Here is a 24,618-nt window from a genome sequence, read left to right as displayed (position 1 = left end):
CCTGTAACATCTAAGTATTCATGGAATACATAAAAGCTCCAAACCTGAAACATACAAAGTACATGAAAAAATTAGAAAGTTAACTTGCAAAACCAATCAAATTACATATAAATTCATAATAGTTCAATATACAAATATTAGCAATGATAGGTAATTAATAAATGATATCATATTAACTGAAAACAAATTAATACGCTAGTTGACCACTTTAAGCTGTCAGGGATATTAAAAGATACTTGCTCCTAATTATTTATGTGCAACCAAATTTTTAAATAATATTTTTCATTGATTTTACAAATAAACAAAGTGCACATATAAATATATAAGTACTCAACGAGTCCCGGTATGTTTGTTTAAAGTCATTCTTAAATAAAAAAATTCCGTTGAATAGAAAAACTATCCAGTTACAAAGTCCACCCATTATTATTCTTGAGAGTTGAGACCCTGTACAGCGTAACTCTTATTACTAAGTGGATTGTAATATCCAGTTGTTCTGTTAAGTATTACAATGATGAAATGCGTGTATCTATTGTAGTTGTTCTGGAAGTTGGGATAATAAGCGCACAAGGGCTAATGCCAATGAAAACAAGAGATGGTAGAGGAACCACAGATGCTTATTGTGTTTCTAAATATGGACAAAAGTGGATCAGGACAAGGACAATCGTAGATAACTTATCTGTGTGTTGTGTTTATATTTCATGTAAGTTTTCTAATGTGTCCTTTACTTGCTGCATGATTGTAATGTGATTCTTTTTATGTATTTTTTGTATCAGGAAGATTCTAGGGTGTATGCAGGACTGAAAATACATCCGTTTTTTTCATTGTGGAAGGTAGAGAAGAAAAATCAGGAGGAGGAATGTGGTTTGATCCCTACTAAGAGGGAAGGGAGAGGAGTTACATGTGATTCTATTCATGTATTTGAAAATGTTCAGGTATGATTTGATGTTGCTACCTCTAATGTGAACAAAGGTTAGCTTGGATTTGTGAATTGTGAAAAAGATTAGGTGTTTGGCCTAAAACAACATGTGACCCTTTTGATGGGGTTTCACTCGCAAGTATGTTGAGTGATAGGAAGTTCTGTTCTATTAGTTTTTTCTTTGTTTTTATAGTTTCTTCTCTTCATTACAAAATTTCTTCTTTTATTAAAAAAATTATAAGATTTAAATGAATTTTCTTGTTTGGGATTTAAATTCTGTAATTTCTTCTTGTCAATGCAGGATGATGTTTCACCCCTTGACTGGAGTGGTTGGACATTTTTGAATGATACCACCACCACTGCGGAGTTTGGTCCACCAAGTTTAAATTTATGTTTTGTTGAATCCTTAAATTTTGATAACTTTCCTGATGTAAAATCCTCAAGCGCTTCAATTTCTCAGAATGTCATGTCTTGCTCAGATCAACTTTCTAAACAGTCAGATAATATGCTGGAAATATCACTAACAAACTCAGCTGGCCTAGCTAATGAGCAAGCAATATGTCCATCAAAGCTAGAAGGTGTCAAGGTCGTATATAATTTATTGTATAATATACTTTGTTCCCAGTAATCCATCCCCTTTTCACAACTAAAAATAATCAGTAGAAACTAGTTTAGAAGTGATACTTTCATCTCAGTGTACTTATAACTTACAAAAAATTATTATCAGGACTTGGAATTGGAGGGGAATGAAATCAATACTTTTTCAGGACATAAGAACATTTTCAGAAAGTCAGATACTGAGCCACAAAGTAAATTTCTTCAAGAAAGGTTAACACACATTACCCAAACCAAATATCTTCTTGGTGATAATATGCGTATATTTTACCATAGTGAATCTTTTTTTTTTATTTTATGTTTATGTCATGCATATTTTCTATCAGGATAAAACTACTGGAAAAACACATAACAAACCAAGTTTTGCATTGTACCTCTAGAGAGACTGAAGGAACAATTAATGGAAGTTCTACTGGTAACCTCCTCAACCTGCTTGCTTTGATACTGCAGTGACATTTGCAGACAAATATCATAACAAAACAGAGAAATATTAATTGGTGACAAATGAATCAATGTATGAATTTACTGAAATCAAACATGGAACTGCAAATAAAACCTTAGATTAATACAAATTCAATAAGAACTAAAATATAACCCTAAAATTGAAAGAGAAGAAAAACTAACCTGAGCAAATGGAGAAATCAAGGATTGTAAGTTAAACAATCATGAGCAAGAGGAAAATCTAGATTATGAGCATGCGGGAGAACGAAAATCGCAAAAGAATGACGAGTACGAGCGAGCAAGAAATCGAGATCAAGATCAGAAATGGAGAAATCGAGCGAGCAAGAGAACGTGAATCGGAAAAGAGAAAGAACCGCTAGAGATGATCACGAGTGTGAGAGCGAAAAGCCAAATCGCAAGTGTGAGAGTGAGAGAGCCAACCCCGAACGTGAGAGACCCATCCGCGAACGTGAGAGACGCTTGCGTGACTGAGACAAGGAATTTCAAATTCTTCTCTTTTTGGTGGAATTTCAAATTCTATTAATTTTAGTTAATTGAAATGTTTCATAAAATGAGAGATTTAAAATTCTTTTTAAAATAACTTATCCAAACAACATAAATTAGAGTAAAGTATTTTAATTTCTTTAAAAAAATGAATTACCTCATTAAAATACTTTATCCAAACACACCATAAGAGTTGAAGAACTCTCAAGAGTCTAACTAGTCTTGGGGATCTCTAACTAAAAGTCTAGTTGATTCTAAGAGAGGAAGGTATATAAAGTTTCTATTTAAGACTAATATTCACAAGTTCATATTCTTTAGATTATTAGAAAGAGAAAATTCTAGAGAGAAGAGTCCTAACTTGAAGCTTTCTTCTTCTCTTCTTTTTTCTAGGTTGCTATAGTGCATCAGGATCATTATTGGACTATAAATTCAAAACTTGAATTTGAAAATCAAGTTAGTAATTTGGTGAAAACCTTTCTCAAAAATAAGAGGTTTCTCAAATTTGATGACATGACATTCAGTTGCTGACTCTACCGAAGCCTTTTAAATACATATGGGTAAAGTAGAAATTTTCAAATATATATCCATTACACTTTTTTAAAATATTGAATTTGATAGCTACTCTTGTCTTGCTTATATAATAATGTTTTTCCTCAAAAGAGGAATCGTGATTCATGATGGAAGGGTTAGCATTTTCCTTTTCTTGATGTGTTGGCAAAGGTACACCCACCGGGATATACGTGAACTGTAGACCCCAACTAAATACATATATTTCAACCAATGTAGCCCCTTGCGTCTCCCACACTATTAACACAAAACAATGGCTTTTCGTTACCCCTTCTTCACCGTCTTTCTACTCTTCCTCGCGTTCTTCTGTCTTAGCACATCAACACTTGCTGTGCCTCACAGACCACACACTGTTGTTGACATACGAAACGACCTGCCCAAGCCCAACAAAACCCAGGTGCAATTGGTGCTTAGTTGCGATGAAGGTTCATCCTTTCATCTCGAACCAGGCCATGGCCACAACCTTACTCTCACAGTGGATCGAGATTTGGGATGCACTGCTACGTGGTGGCCCTGGTTCACCACTTGGGACGCATACCATGCCAAGAGGGACAAAGACCATCACACCGTTCATTGGTCTGTCAGAAAGGAAGGCTTCTACCACAGTTGGAATGGATCTAAATGGAAGCTACTTGAAGACTGGTACACTGAATGATAAACATCTTACCTTCAAAACGTTCTTCCCTCAACTTGTTCATCAATCATCAAGGTTTCCTTCATGCATGAATAAGAATTGAGAGATATTATTTATCATTAACAAATAATACTTCTATTTCTTGTGTATAAGATTAGTTTAAGTATATACTTCTATTTCTTCTGGGCAAATGTAAGAAACACTGAAAACAAGCTTAATTTCTCTTTTCCTTTTTTTATTAAATAATCAGATGAATATCACGGATATCATGAATGGGGTTGGCAAATCTTTGAAGCTTTTGAAAAGCACACAAAAGTTGATACCGGAGGATATTGTTCTCTGGACGACGTAACTAGTGTTCCTCCTTACAGAAGAGACAAAATGGAGACTTTCTTTCTAAGAGAAACTCTCAAGTATTTGTACTTGCTTTTTGCAGACAGCTCTCTTATTCATCGGGATAAATTTGTTTTCAACACAGAAGCACACCCTATACCAATTAATTTAAAGAAATGAGTTTTATTCATCAAAGGCATTCAACAGACAGTTATTAGAAATACAGAACGTGGTCTCACAAAGTGAGATGCTTCTTTGAAGTCACTCTAGCATCTTTTACACTGACCAAGAGCACTTCTGGTTGAAAAGGAATTGATTAGCTGGATTCTCAGTCATAATAAAAACTGTGAAATACTGTTTAAATCATGCAATACACCAGCTAACACATTTCAGAGATCGTCAATTGATTATGACTCATTTTCAATTGATATAAGATTGTAAAATTTTGTTTCAAGTCATGAACAAAGAGCAGCTTTTGTAATTGAATCGTATAATTTTCCAATATCTTTCTGGACGCTTAGCATTTTGATGATTTGATTACATGGTTATCATCAAGTTCCTAAGGATGCTATCTATCTTTCGTTACATCATGAACTCAATTTCATTATCGCTGCACAGAAGAAAGAGACGATCTCCATCTCGGATGATATTTATGTCATCTATCTCTGCATTCTGTGTGTTAATTACTTTTGTGAGGTCGAAGCCGCCAAATTTTTCAGCTGCAATTTTGCAAGTTTATAGTTAGAAGAAAGTGAAAGCAGTAAAAAGTTATACTCTGTTGTGTTCAGAATACTGCATCTGTGTTTTGCAGAATCCCTTCACCCTCCCCTTTCCCCAGAAAAAATATAAAGAATCAAGTAACAGAAAAGTTTATCTTTAGTGTGTGTGAAACTACTATTGCCCTGTTTAATGTTCAAAGATTACCAGAAATTTTGAGCAGCTCTTCTACTGTATCAGGCAGAATTATTAATTTTCCATGGTGTCCTCGTGTGGTACTCTTGCATCCATGTAGCAAGTGGACTGTTACTATCTTCTTGGGGTGCCTTGCCGATTATCTATCTCTTGGAGAGTTACAAATTCTTGACTTGGTGTTTGTGTTCATTTTCTCCGATGGGAACTTAATAGACCTAGTACCATCTAGTCTTCTGTTTCTGGTTGGGCCAATCTTGTCGAGGTCAAGGATTTCTGGGTTCGCAATCTCTATTCTAAATTCATCTAACTCTTGTTTTCACAACTCATTTTTTGGTCACAAATGCTCGTTTTTAGGCTGTTTTATTGGAGCTCTTTGCGTCCACCCTTTGGAATTTGGATCAGGATTTGCGTCTCTTTCAAGCAGAATTTCAACAATGTCTAGATTCCCTTTGTGTGCAGCCGAACGAGGATCTATTCTATCATGCTTAGGGATCAAGTTATGTTTAGTGACTAAGTGATCATCATTAGTCACCTTACGCAAACTGGTCTCCGAGTTTCTAATATCTTTGTGCTCTCTTCATGCATTAATGAATGCTCATGTGAATTATTTGTACACTCGTGACAAGAGCTTCCTCTCGTGCTACCTCCTTGAAGCAGTTCACGTGGAACCAATCCAGAATCTGTACTTGGATATTCAAAGCCAAAATCATCACGCCCCTTTAATCTCTGTCAATACAAGATAATTTAGGAACTTATAATTGTTGAGGGGGAATATAGGATAAATTAAATTTATACATTCCCCATGTTATGTTTAGAGGCCTTCAATATCCTATTTACCATTTAAAGGTTATCCATTATAATTTGAGCGTCTCCTGGATTTGCTTGTAAAACATTCATCAAGGATGTTTTGTTGAGTCTTAAAATCTGAGAAAGTTCTGTGGTCCGAACTGTGAAATGCTGTGGTATTTGATATAAAACTCCAATCTCTCCATATGCATCTACTGCAACGGCCTTCCCCTGAACCTGAATTGTTAATGTGGAGATAGAAAGTTACATTCAGTTATTTCCCCGTGTAATCTGAAGATAAATACAATGTCATGGGTGAATATTTTTACATGATCATGCCCATCAATGCAGCGAACCAGATTCTGCAACAAGAAATTATTTGAAAAGGGTTGTTTTTTGTCAGCATACATTCTTCTAGATTTATTTATGGGTTACTAGATCGTTCATGGGTTAGCTAACTCACCACTGCCCCTGAAACCACACATAAAGTTCTGTTGAAGACTCATTCTGCAGTATCACATCTTCCTTGGGTGGGAAATACTCGGCTACCATAACTGAAACCTATTATTACAGAGTTACCTGGGTCAGATATTGACATGTTTTGACATTAGATCTTTTTCTTCTCACTCTTAGCTTAACCAAAGAAGAAGAAAACAAAAGGGAAAATCGATGAAAATAAAGACAAAAAGTGTTACGATAATAAAAACAAAGAAGGCATATGGGGTATTAGTATTACCATCTGGAAAAGGAAATCAAGAGAGACTCCTTGCAAGAGGTAGACCTTTTGCACGACAGGAAAAAACAGATGGTGTGCTATGCTTGAACGAACTGCCTTTGGAAGATCATTTAATGGTTCTTGCAGCTTTAGTCCTTCTGTTTTAAACCTCAAACATATATGTGACAACATTTGATCCTGTATGCGATGGGGCAAATGATTTCTTGAAGCAAATTCAGAAGCTGCTTTGACTGTGGCTCTCTGTGGCACCAAAACCAATCCTCTCTTCATTAGAGGGAATAAATAAAATTCCTCTTATCTGAACAAGTTTTTTCTTCTTTTTTTTTTTTACGAAAGGAAATACTAAGCTATAGCCGAAAATGAAACTGAAGTGCAACATAACATGAAACTAACAAGAAAATTATGCTAGATTTGCTGTTCAAATATAATGACAAAATCTGGGGCCTACAGAATATTTAAAACTAGCTTTTTGAACATCGTCCTAGATAGTGACTATGAAGGGTATTATTAAATGAGAAACAGAGTTTAGTTTAGTCTAACGCATGTATAATAATTGGCACTGATAAATTGAGCAGTAGCAGAATAGAAAAAGCTCAAGTTTGACAGTACATACAAAATTTCTGGTACGGCTGGTCCAGTGCACTACAAGGTTAGTCATGTTTCCAATGATGTATGATGTTAAACCCAAGTTGAACAGCATGTAAGCTATATCAAACAGCATCTCTGTCGTGTTCTCAGTGTGTAAGTCCCCATAGCCAGTGGTAGTAAGAGTCACAATGGACCAGTATATTGCAGTGACATATCTGTCCCATAGACTTTCTTCTTTGAAATTTGGATACACTGCACCAATCCATGTTCTTTTGGAATCTGGGTACCTATCTGCAATGAGATAGTTAAAGCATCCTGCACAGTGCACTGCAAACAGGGTCACCTGAAATTTTATGAAAGTGGAAATTCAGTTATATAAAGTACCTTGCGATTGTCACATGGAGAAGAACAAAGTAATTCTATAAGAAGATGCAGGCACAAGCAATAATCATAAGAGATTTGATGTATCTTGTTGTAACTATATATGTAACAGGTCATCACCTATGGTGAGGACTGAAAGGGGAGATTATGTATCTTCTAAGTCTAGTTTCCTGGTTTATTCTAGCTCCAAGAGATGGCAGAAGATCATCATTGGATAAAAAGTTGCCATGGGGAATATTTCCCATTTGGAATTCATCTAGCCGGAGCCTCTGGAAGAAGTTTTTGGCACTGGAAAGTGACATGAGTGTTTGAATCCTCTAGGCTACAGTTGAGTTAGTTAAGTGTTCACAGGGTTGAATTGAATCCTCAGGAATTGGCCATATTTATAGTTAGGTTGTTGACTTGGATGCACTGGTTTTAGATCACTTTTTTTTTCTCTGCTGATTTTTCCTTGTGTTGCCTTTTGATAAAGGTACAAGTAGGTAGCTTATGCAACTAATGCAAAATAAAAGAAGATACATTAGGGGGTGGTAAAAACGTGTAGGGAAAATCCTTGACCTTGTCTCAACAAATTAAGCTTCACAAAATGGAAGAAGAGTGGTGGAAACTATTACCCTCAAGTGCTCAACATAAGAAACGGCTTAACAATGCACATAACCATTTGGTTACAAGATCATACCAATTTGGAAGCAGAACCTTGATATTGAGAAGATTCCACTAACTTTATATCAGTGTCAAGTTTTCTCACTTATTTCCTTCAGATCAGATTTTATATCTTTATCCCTGTTAGATTGAAAATAACGAACCCCAAGAGTTTTGTAGTCCCATACCATCTGAGATATTTCATCTTGAGGCAGAGTCAAACCTTTTTTCTTAACAGATCTGAGCAACTCACAGAAAAACTTGGGATTTTCAAGTTTTATATACTCATGCAACACCCTCTCGTGATCCGGAATCCAGTTCCTGGGGAATGGACTGTAATCACATGAAGGAATCAGAGACATGTGCGAAAACTGAACACCTTCAATTGCATCAACCAGCCCCATCCTCAAAAGATCCGAATATTCAGGTGCAGAACTGTTGCTGCTCTCCCTCAGAGGCCGGCTAAGATTTCGTGAAGCTATTCCATACACCTTGGCACGAGACTTCAGCCTATACCTAGCAGCATACAATTTAGCCAACGAGCTGCGAACAACATAGGCACAAAAGCCAACAACCTTTTTGCGATTATCAGCGTACCTATACCAATCAGCCATGGTCTCCAGGAACTTATTCATTTGAGAATTCGTATGAGCCTGACCCGAATACAACATGGGAGTACACGGAAGCGGCTCAGGGTCCTTATCACCCTTCACAAGCTGAAGCCGCCTAAACTGGCGAATGCACTGCTGCAAGCAAGCAGTAACAGAAAGCAAAGTCCCCACACCCTTTTCACTCACTATGTTACCTCCAGAACCCGTGTAACGCAAGGTAGGGTGTATCACCCTCCTGCATATTACATGGTCCAAGAACTGTATCCCCCTAGTAACATGCTCAATCTCCAGCTTGGAATTATCCAACCTCACCCGAAACTCACTCTCACAAAATGCAACAATCTTCTTCCTCAGCTCCACCGCGTCCTCCCTAGGCCCTCGGATCCCAATCAAAAAATGTCCCCCATACCTAACATAATCCATCTTCCTAGTCTTTTCTCTCCCACTCGACGGCACAAACTCCGGCCACGCAGGGTTATGACACCCGTCGTCAATCGAATACTTCCATATGGAATCAGACTCACAAGGCCTGAAAAACTCCACAATCAAATCCTCCATCCAATGGTCCAACTCATCGAGACAAACATTAGCAAGCAAAGGACTCAAAATCCCACAATGGCCATAACAAGGCACTTTGGCAGCCTCCTCAGGGGCGAAACTAAAGAACGTTCTCAACCAATAAGGATCGGGTTTGGGTTCATTCTCATTCAAAATCCTCTTTTTAGTAGCTCTCCTCTTCTTAAGCCTCCTCAACTCCTCACTATTATCATCCTTGTGTGACACATCACGCTCGCGCAATTTCTGTCCTTCAAGAGCAGATTTTATCAGCCCTAGAATTTTCTTATCCCTAGTACCCTTTTCGAGGGAATTCATTACAACGTTTGGATCCACGCGGTCCAAAATCTCGCTCAAATCCCCTTTGAGGTACCACAAGTAACCGGCGAAGTTGCTCCGGATGGTGCGAATAACAGTGTGGGCGTTTCGACCGGGTCGAAACGCGTGCGATTTGGGGGAGAAGCGTGGTTCGAAGACGGGTTCGAGGATCATTAAGAGAACCTCCTGAACGACGCGGTCTTGGAAGCAGGGCTCGCTGGATTGGAGAATGTTTTGGAGTTTGCGTTTGGAGAGGGGCTTGGAAAGGGCGGTGTCGTTGGGGGCGCGGAGGAGAGGGTTTGTTTTGTCGTTCCAGATGAAACGGGCGCGGAGGACGGCGTTGCGGAGGGAGAGGAGGTCGCGGAGGAGGGGGGCGTGGACGGCGTTGCGCGGAGGGAAGGTGCCGGTGGCGTGGGCGCAGGAGCGTTGGTAGGCGAAGAGCCAGAGGTCGAAGTTTGAGAGGAAGCCGGTGAGGTTGGGGAAGGAGGTGGTTTTGGGGGAGGAGAAGGTTTTGACCCAGAGAGAGCTGCATATTTGGATTGGGTCTTGTTTCATTAGGGTGTGAGGGTCTTGCTGTTGCTGTTGCTGTTGCTGTTGCTGTTGGAGGGAATGGGTGGAGAGTGGGGAAGTGAAGAGGTGGAAGGAAGAGAGTGTGCTGCGCCTCAACGGAAGGTGTTCGACGATTTTCCTGAATGACATTTTCTCACACTACGACCAAGGTTGCTGTTGCTGGCATTCCCAGCGTGGGAACGGAACTAGTCACTGTTTACTCGGAGTAAACCTGGATCCATAGTTTAAAATTCCATACCCTTCTTCAAATCTATTAGAATAGTGGAATGGATCAAATATTAAATCGGTAATTCATTAATTAATCTGTATAAATTTTATCTTATTTAAAATTATTTTTATTTTTATTTTGTATAAAGAAATTCATGAAATAATTGCATGTTAAACTGTATATAAATATAAATTAAAAATATAATAATATGTATATATATAATATCTACATTTATATTGTATTATTATATATTATTTAAAATTAATAATATATTATAAAAATTATTTAAGTTGTATATATTATAAACAAATATATTATAATAAGTGTTTTCATGAACGGTGTTTGATTCTCATATAGTGTTTTCTTTTGAATTTCTTTTTAAAAGTAGTGGAAAACATTTTTATGGTTAAACCAATTTAATCCTTCGATTCATTGGTCAAAACAAAAAATTGACTAATTCACTTCGATTTGTAACGAGTCAAATGTTTGAACAATCTAACTCAAGACTCGAACCGACTAAACTATTGGTTCCCAGTTCAACCTCGGACTGGCTAGATCACTGATTCCTAATTCAACTAGGTGATTCGAGCCAAATTTTAAAACATTGCCTCGATGTGTATTAAAAAAAATTAAAATTTCTACTTCATCTACTTTTTGTCAAATTTTTTTAGTCTTTAAATAAATATTTTTAAAAAATAGTTTCTCAAAAAAAATTAAAGAATAAAAAAAATCTTGATAACATATATTAAAAATGTTAATAGGTAGATAATTTTAAGTTCTTAATATTCTAATTTGTTTTTGTAATTAAGTGTTTGAAGTTGCATAATTTTTTTAAATTATTATTTTTGTGACAGTTTTAAGTAGTCATAAATTAACTTGAGAAATTCAATTACAAAAGTTACAAGAGATTAAAGACATGATTTAAACTTTTTAAGTTTATATGCTTAATTAAAAATTCTAAAAATAAAGGAAATTAAACCTAAAAAATATGAGATAATTTTGAATATAGATCCATGTCTATGTAATTAGTTTAATAGCATATTTTATACAATTATTTTAATAACATATATTTAAATAAAACTCAAATTCAAGTCAGACGTTTTTTATTGGAGGTTGCCATAAAATGACTTTGAGATGTTAGAAGTTAGTAAAGTTTATTATGTCATTGATTTGTTGATTTTCACTTTCATTGTAATAATAAGTCTTAATAAAGCATTGACCCCTACATTTTGCTCTATCAAATATACTAAAAATGTAATCTTTGAGTGAATCTTAGACCTTCCTCACATTTTTTAAGTATGAAGGGATGAATTACCTCATATTTTTTTCCTCTTAAATGATCAATAGTTATGAATTACACATAATGTGACAGACTTAGATTTCGAAACTTCAACCATTAAGAGTTTGACAAACATAATTTGTGCTCAATTTGGTTGTTTGATATGGGAAATTTAAACTTTAGTAACTGCTTTATAATTAAATTATCTCCTCTTTTAAGGATTATGATAGCACCAATTCCATTAACATTGGATAAGTCATTATATAGATCGTATTCTTAAGTATTTTTCTTTCATTTGTTTGTCATATATATTAGGAATTCGGCCAACACATGTATTATAATGGTTATTTTTTATTCATAAGTAATATCGTTCTTGAATAATTCAACAACTCAACTTATAATACTTTTAGCCAAATTTAGTCGATGTAAGATTATATGTATTGAAAAATTACCGCTAGATGTGCTTAGAATTATTAATGAAGGCACCAAGCTATAAAAACTTAGGCAAGAGTTGCCTTCTCAAATTTATAATACCTTAACTTGAGTTCTTAAAATAATTTGATGAAATAAATTGGTTTATCATTTATGTTATATGTTCTTTCTTCTTCTTTTTTTTGTTGTTTTTGGAGTCTCTCCAACTGTCTAAGCCTTCTTGTCCTACTGTTATTCCTCCTTGCCGTTCTTTCAATCTCAAGATCAAAATGTAATTCTTCGGCTAGAGTTTTGCCTCGCATGCAAGTTCAAGAAGTCTGCACAGATAGGCGAGTCCACAAAAAACAATAAAACAAATATATCTATATATTATAAATATTCACAAAATGAATTATTTACAAAATTACAAAATCACAAGAACAAGAATTACTAAATAGCATCAAATCCCCAGCAACGGTGCCAGAAACTTGATGAGGTTTTTGCGAACACTCCACTTGGCAAGTGGACCAAGTTTCGTTGTAGAAATACAGTCTCGTCCTCGGGGATTCGAGAGTTTAGTAATTCTTACTCTAATGATTTATATAAAGACATTGATGTGATTGCAAATGAGTTAATGTGATGTAAAATAAAACGATAAAATAAAAATTGTAAGAACAATTATGAGAAGCAAGGATTGAGTTTAGGAGCACTTGCTAACTCTTAAATCTTCTTAAAATAAATATGATTTCAATTTCATTACCTCCACGTTCATTTAGTAATCCAACAAGATTCCTCAAAGTTGAATCCTAAAGTAATTAATCTTAAAACATGATTCCTCTATATTTTAAGTTTAACACTTCGCATTAGGAACAATGACTTGAACAAAGGTGACTAACCAAATCAAGTCTATTCCTAGAACAAGAGATGGTAGGTGCAAGATTCAGTTCAGGTTTTCAAAAACTTTTTCCAACTGGATTCAAAAACCAAAATCATACAACGGGTGATCAAACTGCTACAAGCATTAAGTGAAGAATCAAGCACAAATAATGAGATTAAAATGCATATATTTAAGAAGAAGAAGAGTTAGTAGTTACATCCAACCAATCCTCAATGAGTTTAGCCACACATGGCCATTACAAGATCAAAAGAGTGAAAGAAGAAATTACAAAGTACAAGATGAAGAAATGGAGTTGATCTTCGTTCCCAAAGGATTCAGCTTCCAAATCTTTGTTCTTCCCTTGTTCTTCCCTCTTTTCGTCCTCCCAATCCTATTTTTTTCTCAGTGATCGTGATGCCCCCAAGTTCTTCTATTTCCCTTTTATATTAGCTTCAAAACAGGGGAGGAATTGCAACTTTTAAGCCCACCACTGCAGTTATAGAATCACAGCTATGATTGTGGAGAGTTCTTCAAGGTGAAGTAAGTTTCACAGCTGCAACTATGGTTTCATAGCCATAGCTATGAAAACTCCTTCAAGCTTAAGGAACCTCCAATGTTGTAGCTGTGAATTTCACAGCTATGGTTGTGACTCTCTGGTGCTCTCTCTCAATCATTAGTGTTCCATGGCTCAAGATGTGAGCCCACAACTTTATCTTCAACTCTCTGAACCCCTAAATTTGCATTCCAGATTTTCACAGCTATAGTTGCAGAACCACAGCTATAGCTGCAACTTTCTGACCTACTGATTTCTCCCTAGATTTCCACAGCTATAGCTCCAGAACCACAGCTATGGCCGTGGAACCTTGTCTTCCAAAATTTTCTGCAAAAAAGGAGGGAACTCATCATAAATTCTCTACTACTCTTCTATCTTTCTAATATAAACTTGATTATTCCTAATTAGAGGTAAATTATCATATATATATTTACAATTTTTCCAAAAAGAGTGCTAAAAGTTGAGTGCACTTCATGAATAAAAGACACTCAACAATATACCATTAACATTTCTCTTGTATCAAGTCAAACTAATGTTGGTGGGCTAGCCCACACCTTTTTCAACTCCTAACGGGAAAATGCACTTTTTTTGCTCCAATGAAAAACCTTCCCATTTTTTCAAGAAGTTGTAAAAAAAAAAAAAAAAGTGGAACATGAGTTACTTTGGCTAGTAATCAAGTTAGACTTGTAATTTGTCCCAACAACTATTGTACCTTCATTTTTTACTTCAATCTCTACATTTCTTAAAACTAACTTGCATCTTCTTTTGGGTTTGCCTTAATCCTTTTACTTGTCCACATATAACCTAGGAATGTCATAAAGTACTTCAAGTATGCATTTAAGTGGGTTCAAATGCATGTTATACTACCTAATTTGATTGAAGATCTTTTCCAAATATCTCACATAGTTTCGCCTTAATCCTTTTACTTGTCGACATATAACCTAGGAATGTCATAAAGTACTTCAAGTATGCATTTAAGTGGGTTCAAATGCATGTTATACTACCTAATTTGATTGAAGATCTTTTCCAAATATCTCACATAGTTTCGTAAGTTAAGATTTGGACAATGATGTCATTCACATATACGTTAGCATATTCCCTCATTATTGCACCAAAGACTTTGATTTTCATTCTCTAATATATCACCTCAACATTTTGTCTAAAATACTTTATTATCCTTTATGAAGGCATTTTTAACATTATCTTCGACAAACACTAGTATCTGGTAATAACTAAAATAAGCATCCATAAATGATAGAAACTTGAAGCTAAAGGTGTAGTTTACTACCTTATCAATGATGGGAAAAAATGAGTTATTTAGGTAAACTTTGTTAAGGTATATGTAATTGATGTACGTTCTCCAATTTTTCATTAAAATTTTTCATTATGAAAATATTTTCTACTCAAGTAACATACTCAATTAATTTCTATGATGAATTTGTCCTTCAGTAGCTCGTTTATTTGATCTTAAATTGTATTTTAGCTTTTTTTATCTTATGAGTCTTTTCTTTTGTGCCATTGATTTAAAAGTCAAATTCATTAAGAGTTTATACTTTTATGATAATAAAAAAAATCTTGCTCAATACCTACCAAATAAATAAGTATTTGTTCTTTAGCATTAATCTCACCAATTATCTTCTTAACTTAAGTAAATAAATACTTATTCTTCTATCTATCCTAATAATAAAAGAAATTATCCCATTTGGAATCTACAATTTCTATACCTATTTTAACCTTTAATAACTTCTAAAAAAATTGTTAAAAACTATTGTAAATATTAAAATAGTAAAAAATATCATTAAAAATTATTATTTTCTCTGTTTTTTACAAAGACATAATAAAAATAATAAAGATACTTAGAATTGCATAGTTGCATAATGATAACATTTATGAGTCACATTATGAAATTATGAGAAAAAAAATAATAGAACAATGATCAAGTTAAGAAAATAGAATTACAAATAATCAAATTAGATTTTGCTAGAGAAATATGTGCAACAAAAGTTATTTATCTTAGTGTTAATGTGCCTTAAACATCTAGTTATACAAGACATGTATGATTAAATATATTGGAGAACTCTCATGGTGAGACTAAAGACTTCCCTATAAAACATATTTTTACATAAGAGTTATCCTTAAGTTTTTGCTTATTTAATTTAGTTCTATACGTACTTATTATTAACATACAAAAGATTAGAGACACACATTAGAATTAGAGTTTTTGTGGATAATATAGTTTTAATTGAGAAATTGAGGAAAAATATTAATTCTAAAATTTAACATTAGAGATACACATTAGAATTAGAGAGTTTTTGTTTGAATAAGAGCATGATAAAGTAAATTTGTTTTCTCCGAAAACATAAGAGGGAAATGACTTAAAGATAAAATTGGAGAAGATGTCATACCACTTGCACAAAGGAAGAAAGACACAAAATTATTCTAAGAGACATTAATGTAACATCTACAATGGGAAAAAAACAGCAATAAAGTATTTCTAAATTATTGTTAAAATATTTTTTTTAATATTTTGACGAAATTTTGATATTTTCAAAAATAATTTTTAAATATGAATACTTATTTTTTTTATTAATATTAATATAGTTTTATGAATTAAATTAAATTTTCAATTTGATTTTTTTATTATATAAAAACATAATATACACTTTGTCCTTCTATTATCAAAAGCAAATTTCAAAACGAAGGTATCATACTATTTGGGAATCAGCTTTAAACCAAATAAAGGTAGTTGTTTGATGAAAGGCTTGGTTTCCTCGCATCAATCACTAATCAACTTAACCTTTATTTATGCTGTCTCTAACTTTATTTAAATCTTAGTAAGTGGAATTAACAGTGGTGTCCAATTCTAAAAAACAATATTAATCCTTCGTGTTAATATTTAGCGTACCAAATAATAAAAACTAGTTCTTTATAACTAATGTTTACTTTTGTATAAGTCTATACATTCAACATATAAATTATATTGTAATTAAAATATATTATAAATTAAATATTTTGAATATATAAATTATATTTATATTTATAATAAAAATTCAAATTATGATATATATTATTTTTAGCTATTGATTTCATTTTATAAAAAAAAATTAATGTAGATATAAGGATACAAGAGATAAAAATAAATAATAAAGTAGTTATAGATGATTGAGATTTAAAGTTTTTATTAGTTGTAAAATAATATGTGGAATACATTCTTAAACGAGGAAAAAACAAAATGTTGAGAATGTATTTTTTTTTAGTAAAGAAATGTTGACAATGCATAATTTAGAGAATTAATTTTATTTTCTAAATTTGAATTCTAATTCATATATAATATAAAGAGTAAATTAATAACATTTATAATTAACAAATAATAAATTTAAGACTTAAGTTCAGTTTTGATAAACATTAATGTACAAGACAAGAAAATAATTAGTACATGATAAATGTTTAAACTATTGAACAACTTTAGATTTTATACATTGTTTGATGAATAATAAAAAATATAAAAAAAAAATTAAATTTATTATAATATATTTTTATATTTATTGTAATGAATTATTATTATTATCATCATCATCAACATTATCTTAATGGGACGATAATGATGAAAATTGTAATAATTACACTAGCAATATTAGTGATAGCGACAATAATAAAAATATGGTGGTGATGGATGAAAACAACGATAGATCACAACAATGTTGATAGTGGATGATGTGGTAAGTAACGTAGTTGGTGGTGATAGGTAGCAATAAATTAGGGTCAAGATAATATTGACACAATAACATGGTCTAATGTATTTTTTTTTTTGTACTCGAAACAAGAAGTTGACCCATGATCTCTTGAATAACAAAAAATAAGATTTTTGTCTTGTTCTTCTTTCTCTTTTTTGTCCTATCCCATAATTTTTTTATAAATCAAACGTAAAACAATTACTTTTTTCTTATTCAGTGCTATGAATTTTAGCTAATCAAACATACCTTTGATCTTATTATCTTAGTTCACTTATTAACTTATTATTCAAAATTTAAACAAAAAAATATCAAAGTGCTAGTAAATGACGTTGTCTAACAATTACTTATTCATGTTGATTTCTATGAAAAGTAAAAATTTGTTTTTAAAGCAAATATATTATATTTCTTTTTTATTTTAATTAAGATTATAATATATTTAAATAATGTTATTATTTTGCATGCTTAATTAACTATCAGATAATATCTTTTATGGGCACATCAATATTTTCTATTTAATTTTGGATCACATGTTATAATGGATATCATTACTTAATCTTAAAAATTATAGAGATCAAATTTATAATAAAGAAAACTTAAAAGTCCTAAATTACCCATTTTGAAAACCATAAAAACTAAAAGTGGATTTAGCGTAAATTTAATTAATACTTGTGTGTTTAGTTTTTGTATATCAAAAAAAAAAAATAGATTGAAAGCTCTTTGTTTTTTTTAAAATTTTTGTTTTAGAATAAGACAAGTTAATGCAAACAATGATAATCTGAATCATATCACACGATAATAAGATTAGGACCCACTCCATTGAGCATAGTTAACGCTAACTAGCCATATATGTGTGAACTGCTATTTGGCTGCAGATGGATTAGTGGACTCTTACTTTTCCTTTATCTCACTGTAGTCCTAGTAAATTCACTACATTAATTGACATTTGGCAAATCAAATAATGGTTCACGGTTCAGGAATGAAGCATAATGTGTTATTCGTGGTCTACAGGGAATGAAGCATAATGTGTTATTCGTGGTCTACAGGGAATAAGAGTTTGCTAGCTAGGCTGATTTTTGGATTTATATGCAGATGTGGGGTTGTATTTAGATGGCTTCTCCGGATTCATAGGTTACTTTGTTTGGGTACCCTTAACTATATACAACTGTGCTAAACTGTACTTCCACTTGTATTTTCTGGTTCTTAGTTGAACACATCTTTTACTTCAATCAAAGGCGTTTTCATTATCAATAAAATTGCTTTGCTTTTAAAAAGAGAAAATTATATTTGTAACGACCCGGTTGATCACTACACGCACAACACAGCACACCGAAAACACCAGGCAGAAGAGAACGAGTATATAAATATAGGATCTAAAAAATATATATATATACAAGGTCCCCAATCCGACTAGAGTTAGAGTGTACAAAACAAAATACATCCATCAATTGCTAACCAAGTAACTAAATACATCAACAGAAATAAACTTCATCTGCCAGCTACTGACTCTCCTCAGCAGCACCAACCTAACCATGTTCTGCTCCCATACATAGTATGATCATTGCAATCCAAACATCATGGAGACAACAAAGGGTAAGCTAGTGTAAAGAAATCGACATACATACATAAATATGAAAATAAAAGCATCTACAGCTATCAGCACACCTGTACAACTTATACTACACCACAGCAAATTCAGTAATATCAGCACCGCTCAGCGACTATAACAGCACCACAATAGTGGCTAACAGCACCGACATAGCGGCTATAACAGCACCACAATAGTGGCTAACAGCACCGACATAACGGCTATAACAACACCACAATAGTGGCTAACAGCACCGACATAGCAGTTATAACAGCACCACAATAGTGACTAACAGAACATACAGCTCAGCAATAAACAACACAACAAAACAGCTCACAACACAGCACAACAAAATCAGCATACAGCACAGCTAAGTAGTATTCAACACAGCTTACTACTCACAACTCAGCTCATCATTCTAGAGCACAGCCATATTATAAATCAGCATTTAAAATCATCAATAACAGCCCAGCTCAGCACAACGATATACATCTATTACAGCTTAACATCATTTTTCAGCATTTATATCTAGTCAGCACAACATATTTATCAATTACATCTCAGCTCAGCAATTACAGCATAATTCAACAACTATCAGCATATGATTCAGCTCGACTCAAACAATAAAGTTCAGCATTAGCATCACACAGCACAACTCAGCGTTACATCATTAACAACATACAACATAACACAACTTTTCATCACACGACATTGGCAACATTAATCAGCATAAACAACATTCAGCACAGCTCAGCTTAATAGCACAGCCTATCATCTTACAGCACATATAAGCATCTTACAACAATATACACCTAACAAAGCTCAACATCATCAAACAACAATTTTAACTAGTCATCACATTATATTCATCAATTTCGGCTTAGTTCAGCACAAAACAATATTATCATCAAATTCAGCATATAACTTCACATTCTCATATGCGCCCGGCGCACTCATGGTCGCGCCCGGCGTGGCACAACCAGAGGGCTCTAGGGGCCAACGCGCCCGGCACAAGCGTGCCTGCGCCCGGCGAGACTTAGCCAGAGAGTCTAAAACTCTCTCGCGCTTGGCGCAATACCCAATTGCGCCCAGCGCAGGCCAGGCAGAGACTCCAAGGAGTCTCACACGCCCGGCGTGCCCCAACCCGCGCCCAGCGCAAGTAAGGCAGAGACCTCCCTTGGTCTCGTGCCCAGCGCAAACCAAATTGCGCCCAGCGCCCTCGAGGCAGAGACTCCCAAGGAGTCTCACGCCCAGCGCGACAAGGGTCGCGCTCAGCACAGCACATCAATATCATTGCTCAGCTCAACAACATTCATCATTAACAGCTTAAAACAGCATGATCAACACATAATACGACCCAACCATCTTGTTTACAACTCATCTATCTTGTCAATTTACCCACCCACACAACACCAATCAGTCTAAGCACCTATAACAACTTTCAACTTAACCAAATCACTAAATGCGAAATGGCAACCTTCATAGAAAACAGCGCATCAGGAGTTATACTACTCCTACCATGCTCATCCTTATCTCATAAGAAAGATAATAAGATTTCCTACAACTCTCATGAAGACACCAAGTCCAAGTTCTTTCATCTATCTTGTTAAAAATGATAAAAACCGCAACAACTATAAACAAAGCTAGCAGCTCGACCCCTCTTCACTAAAACAGCCATATCTAGAGTTCTAAAACTTCTCTTTGGGTGATTCCAGTGCCATTGGAAAACTAACATCCAAGGCTACAACTTTCATGAAGACTATAAAGTCAAATTCTGAAAATCAAATGCACGCCCGGCTCGTTAAAAGCGAGCCCGGCTCAATTCTCAACCAGAGACCTACGGAGGTCTATTGCGCCCGGCGTGGTTCTCCCAGGGATTTCCTATTTCAAATCACGCCCGGCGCGAAGAACTACGCCCGGCGCAAATTCAAACAGGAACCCTTACCTACTTCGAAAATTTTCAAAACTCCACATTTTCATCCAACAGTTCAAAAATCCCAGCTTTTTACACATGCAACATCAAACAAAGAAAATCCCCGAATTTTCATCAAAACCCCGAAACCCCGAAAAAATCCATTTTCATCAATCTAAGCCATCAATCCACAACAATCAGCCATCATGTGAGTTTCTAGCTCACTCCCAACAATCAATCACAACCAAAACTAACTTCCCTTACCTCGATGGAGAAGATTCCGAGCTCCGGGAAGAGAAGAATGGAAAAAGAGAGGAAAAGAAAGCTCCGTGCCCATAACTAGCTTCGAACGTCCGTGAGTTGGGAGAGATGGATCCCTTTGGTGCTCAACACCTCAGCCTAAGAGAAAGAATTTGAGCCTTAGGGAACCAAGAGCAAATGCAAGTGAAGAAAAAAGGAAAATGAGAAGAATAGGGAAGGATGTGTTACAGGTCTTACAATATTCTTTTTTTCTTTTCTATCATGCAAGTATTTAACTCATTTTCTTTTTATGAAAATATATGTTCTCTTCTTTTAATAAATTTAAGTATTTTCATTTTATCTATAAGAATTCAACTTAAAGTAAATTTTAAGGTTTATGTTTTGATTCACGTCATTAACTAAAGTCACATTTTTAATATATTGATTATTTTGATATTTTTTGTTCGTTATAATTTTATCTTTAAAAAAGTATATGGGTGACTTAAGATGAGATACATGTATAAATTATCATTGATCTCAATTTTTAAATAACGTAAAATTTTATAATATACTAAAATAAAATTTCTAATGAAAGTTAATTAGAGTCAAGCATGACCGAAGCCTTTATTTTAACGTTAATGTAATGATCTCAAGCTTACTGATATTTAGAATCATTGCATCTAAAATATATTAATTTTATCGTTTGTTGGATTATTATAAATTTATTCTTGAAAAGACATTTTAGTTGGATAAAGAAAAGTGTTATAAATAATTTTTAATCTTAATTACTAAACGATGTAAGAAATTTTGATATATCATGACAATTTATAACAAAAGTACACTACTTAATCAAGTGAACTTAATCCTCTTGATTAATACATTTTGGTATATGAATCTTCATTTAAATAAAAAAAAAGTTTATTAAATTAAGTTCCATTAATTTTCCTTAAAAAGAATTATTACAAAAATATTCTTTATATTATCCCCTAAGATGCAAACTATTACACTGTCCCTTCTTGTGTTAAGACATGCATTTTTTCTCTTACAAATACAAATATTTTATACTTTATTCTATTTTTAAAAAAATCGTCAAAAATGATTTATGGCCTAAATACTTTTTACACTCTTTTACATTGAGATATGTGTTAATAAGTACACTTTTATATTTTAATAGATGAAAATATACACAAAAAGTTTCACCATTTTTTTAATAAAATATAATAATTATATTAAAGAAATTTTTTTGACCAGAAAATTAATTAAACCATTTGTTGATATACATGTGAATTTTTTTTTAAAAAAATATATGTTACTAAATTATTTTTTTAATGATTTTTTATAATAATTTCTTTCTCGATCTATTATATGTTATCTATCTAGCTTTTTTATGTACAACTAACAATAAACGTAGCTAGACGTTTTGACAAGATCAAAGTGTTTACTTTTTCTACAACTCCTTGCGAAGAGAAACAATGTTGATATATATAGAATCATAGATAGCCTATTAACTTGAAAGATATGAAGTAGAATTAGGAAGCAATATTACAGGTTATCAAGTGTACAAAAAAAGAATAACTTGATTTTTTTTTAAAGTGTAATTTTAATTAAAATATACTTTAAAATCCTTACAGAACATACTCTTGTTAAATTAAATGAAATTAACCGTATACTTTTTAACAATGTTGGAGAGGACACTATAAATGTATAATATATAATCATATATATTTTTCAAGAAAGAGGATTGTAATTTACTTACATGGAAAAATGTTACTATATATTTGGTGGTATTAGATCTTTGACGTGTTGCCATTTTTCTTTTTAAATTTTCATTTATTTTTGGAATTCAAGTCCCTATGTGCAAGTATGGATAATTATTTATTTTATACAACTAAATTTATAGTAAATAAATACTTTTAAATATATAAATTATGTTATAATCAAAATTTATAATAAGAAATATTTTTGAATGTATAAATTATATTAGATTTATGATAAATAAGTGTTAATATGTTGATACAATTTTTTTAATTACTGAAATTTCTTAATATACAATTTAAAAATAAAGATGAAAATGATATATTTAAATAAATAAAAAGTTAAAAAAATCTAAAACTGCTCTCATTGAAAGAAAATAATTCTAAAACCATTATCATTAAAAAAAAATCTCTTAATTAAAAGTATTTTCATTTCATTTCAATATATAAGACCTTTTTTTTCAAAAAAAAAAATATAACTCCCTTTATTTTCATTAAAAAAAATATCATGCCTACATAACATTATCAATTATTTATGACTTTAGTATAATGAGAATTTAAAGGGGACAGCTTTTTTTATCTTGACTCTTTAGTGTTGCTGAAATCTTTTCCTACTACTTGAAAAGAGAAATTTTCATGTATTTATTGTGACATGGATCCGTCTTGTGTGGCACATCGTCTAGAGTGCCGTCCCTACAATGCATTGCATGCAAGAACAAAGTAAACGCCACGAAACTTGAAGGGGACCTTTAAACATATCACTATTTTTGCTTTACCCGATGATATATGCTAATTCACATGCTCATTCTCCGTCTCTCCAGCAAAAATTCTATGAAGAAATTCATTAATTCAAAGAAAGAAACATATATATATATATACTTCGATAACATATAACATAACAGACATTTCTGTCTGTACTCTGGAACTGATGATGAGCCCGAACGTTTTTAAAAGTTATTTCGAATGGAAAAATCTAATTATTTTTATCTATGAATTACGAAACACAGTAATATATGTTAAATCAACTAACTTGAACCTCTTTATATCGACAAAGTCTAATAAAAAAGAATGAATAAATAATATATTGAGCAATATTATAAAAAAAATTAGAATTAGTGGTCACAAGAAAATATAGCTAGGAACCAAAAAAGCTAATCTTTGGTTCACTGATTTATTCCACTATACAATTTGTTAATTCATACCGTCTTTTATTGTAAGATGAACATAAAGCAAGAAAAACGAACAGTGGTGATGGATAAAGTGATAGAATTAGTGGAAGAATTACGGATCAAAAGCAATGATCAAGGGTAGCCATTCCTCATCTTTCTAGTCTCAATGCTCCACGTGTATTACGATGATATAAATAAATAAACCTGTATAAAAAAGGTGTTATAATAATGTGCGGGAATATTGGACCTTCAAAATTTGGAGTCAAGGTTGTGTTGTGGAGAGATGGCAGTGGAAAGAGGAGAGCGAATTGGGTTGATCATTGTGGCAAGGTGATGAACCCGAAGGAGGGACAAAACCCTTTGGGAGCATGGCGGAGAAAGATCGTGATTGTTGCATGTTCTTGACCATTTTCTTTCTGTGGTTCTTGTTTCTCTTTATCCTTCTCTTCTTGAAGCGTTCTTGTTTGGTGAAGGAGGTAGAGGAGGAGTGTGTGTTCTTGAGGTAGAAGACTTGGTAGTGGTGTGTAGGGGGGGTGGATGAGGAGGGGTTTTGGGGTTGGATCTCTTGGGTGGAAGAAGTGGTGTAAGAGAAGAGGAAGAGAATGAAGAGAGTTATTGTGCACATGCACTTGAAGCTTTGGTTGAGATTGGCCATGATGAGAAGAATGAATGTTGAGAGGCTAGCTAGTGCATTATTATTTGTGTGTGGAGAGATAGTTAAAGTGGATGTGAGAGCGCCGAGATTGAAGATGAACGGGAATTCCAATGGGTGGTTGAGGCTTTTGAG

At 33.4% G+C, this 24,618-nt stretch overlaps 2 protein-coding genes and 1 pseudogene across 7 annotated transcripts; 1 reads left to right on the top strand and 2 right to left on the bottom strand.

Moving 5' to 3' along the window:
* The first annotated feature begins 280 nt into the window (after positions 1–280).
* Positions 281–2,111, top strand: LOC109816500 (uncharacterized). Of its 2 annotated transcripts, XM_020381545.3 has the most exons (5): positions 281–678; positions 774–932; positions 1,218–1,502; positions 1,644–1,744; positions 1,858–2,111. In XM_020381545.3, exons 1-5 carry the CDS (start codon positions 517–519, stop codon positions 1,982–1,984), a joined length of 834 nt encoding a protein of 277 aa, XP_020237134.1. In that variant the 5' UTR covers positions 281–516; the 3' UTR covers positions 1,985–2,111. The 2 variants fall into 2 exon arrangements, 1 of the variants encoding a protein (XP_020237134.1); XR_014430202.1 differs by lacking the exons at positions 1,218–1,502; positions 1,644–1,744; positions 1,858–2,111 and having other exon boundaries at positions 541–700; positions 774–1,088.
* A 2,342-nt stretch (positions 2,112–4,453) lies between these two features.
* Positions 4,454–7,715, bottom strand: LOC109816501 (potassium channel KAT2-like; annotated as a pseudogene). The gene is made up of 9 exons (XR_014432691.1): positions 7,547–7,715; positions 7,417–7,451; positions 7,058–7,375; positions 6,445–6,684; positions 6,172–6,269; positions 6,038–6,070; positions 5,760–5,945; positions 4,935–5,648; positions 4,454–4,729 (listed from the first exon to the last, which is right to left on the bottom strand). The product of XR_014432691.1 is annotated as a potassium channel KAT2-like (transcript).
* On the bottom strand, positions 7,235–10,350 carry NMAT1 (Intron maturase, type II family protein). 4 transcript variants are annotated; one of them, XM_083065558.1, is made up of 2 exons: positions 7,534–10,350; positions 7,235–7,375 (listed from the first exon to the last, which is right to left on the bottom strand). In XM_083065558.1, the coding sequence occupies exon 1, from the start codon at positions 10,236–10,238 to the stop codon at positions 8,148–8,150; it is 2,091 nt and encodes a 696-aa protein (XP_082921684.1). In that variant the 5' UTR covers positions 10,239–10,350; the 3' UTR covers positions 7,235–7,375; positions 7,534–8,147. The 4 variants fall into 4 exon arrangements, with proteins under 4 accessions (XP_082921684.1, XP_082921692.1, XP_020203684.2 ...); XM_083065566.1 differs by having other exon boundaries at positions 7,236–7,375; positions 7,972–10,350; XM_020348095.3 differs by having other exon boundaries at positions 7,236–7,375; positions 8,093–10,350.
* Between the last annotated feature and the right edge of the window lie 14,268 nt (positions 10,351–24,618).

Source organism: Cajanus cajan, chromosome 1 (genome assembly GCF_000230855.2).
Source record: "Cajanus cajan strain Asha chromosome 1, NIPB_CcT2T_4, whole genome shotgun sequence".
In the NCBI taxonomy this organism is placed as follows: Eukaryota; Viridiplantae; Streptophyta; class Magnoliopsida; order Fabales; family Fabaceae; genus Cajanus; species Cajanus cajan.
The sequence above is the reverse complement of the archived record's forward strand: the minus strand, read 5'-3'. Positions and strand labels throughout refer to the sequence as shown.

What these genes read in the sequence shown, in the direction of transcription:
- NMAT1 (XM_083065558.1), bottom strand. Translation starts at nt 10,238, where the DNA reads ATGTCATTCAGGAAAATCGTCGAACACCTTCCGTTGAGGCGCAGCACA.
- LOC109816500 (XM_020381545.3), top strand. Translation starts at nt 517, where the DNA reads ATGCGTGTATCTATTGTAGTTGTTCTGGAAGTTGGGATAATAAGCGCA. An exon ending in CAATCGTAGATAACTTATCT is followed by an intron (nt 679 to 773) that starts GTGTGTTGTGTT and finishes TTTTTGTATCAG; the next exon opens with GAAGATTCTAGGGTGTATGC. An exon ending in ATGTATTTGAAAATGTTCAG is followed by an intron (nt 933 to 1,217) that starts GTATGATTTGAT and finishes TTGTCAATGCAG; the next exon opens with GATGATGTTTCACCCCTTGA.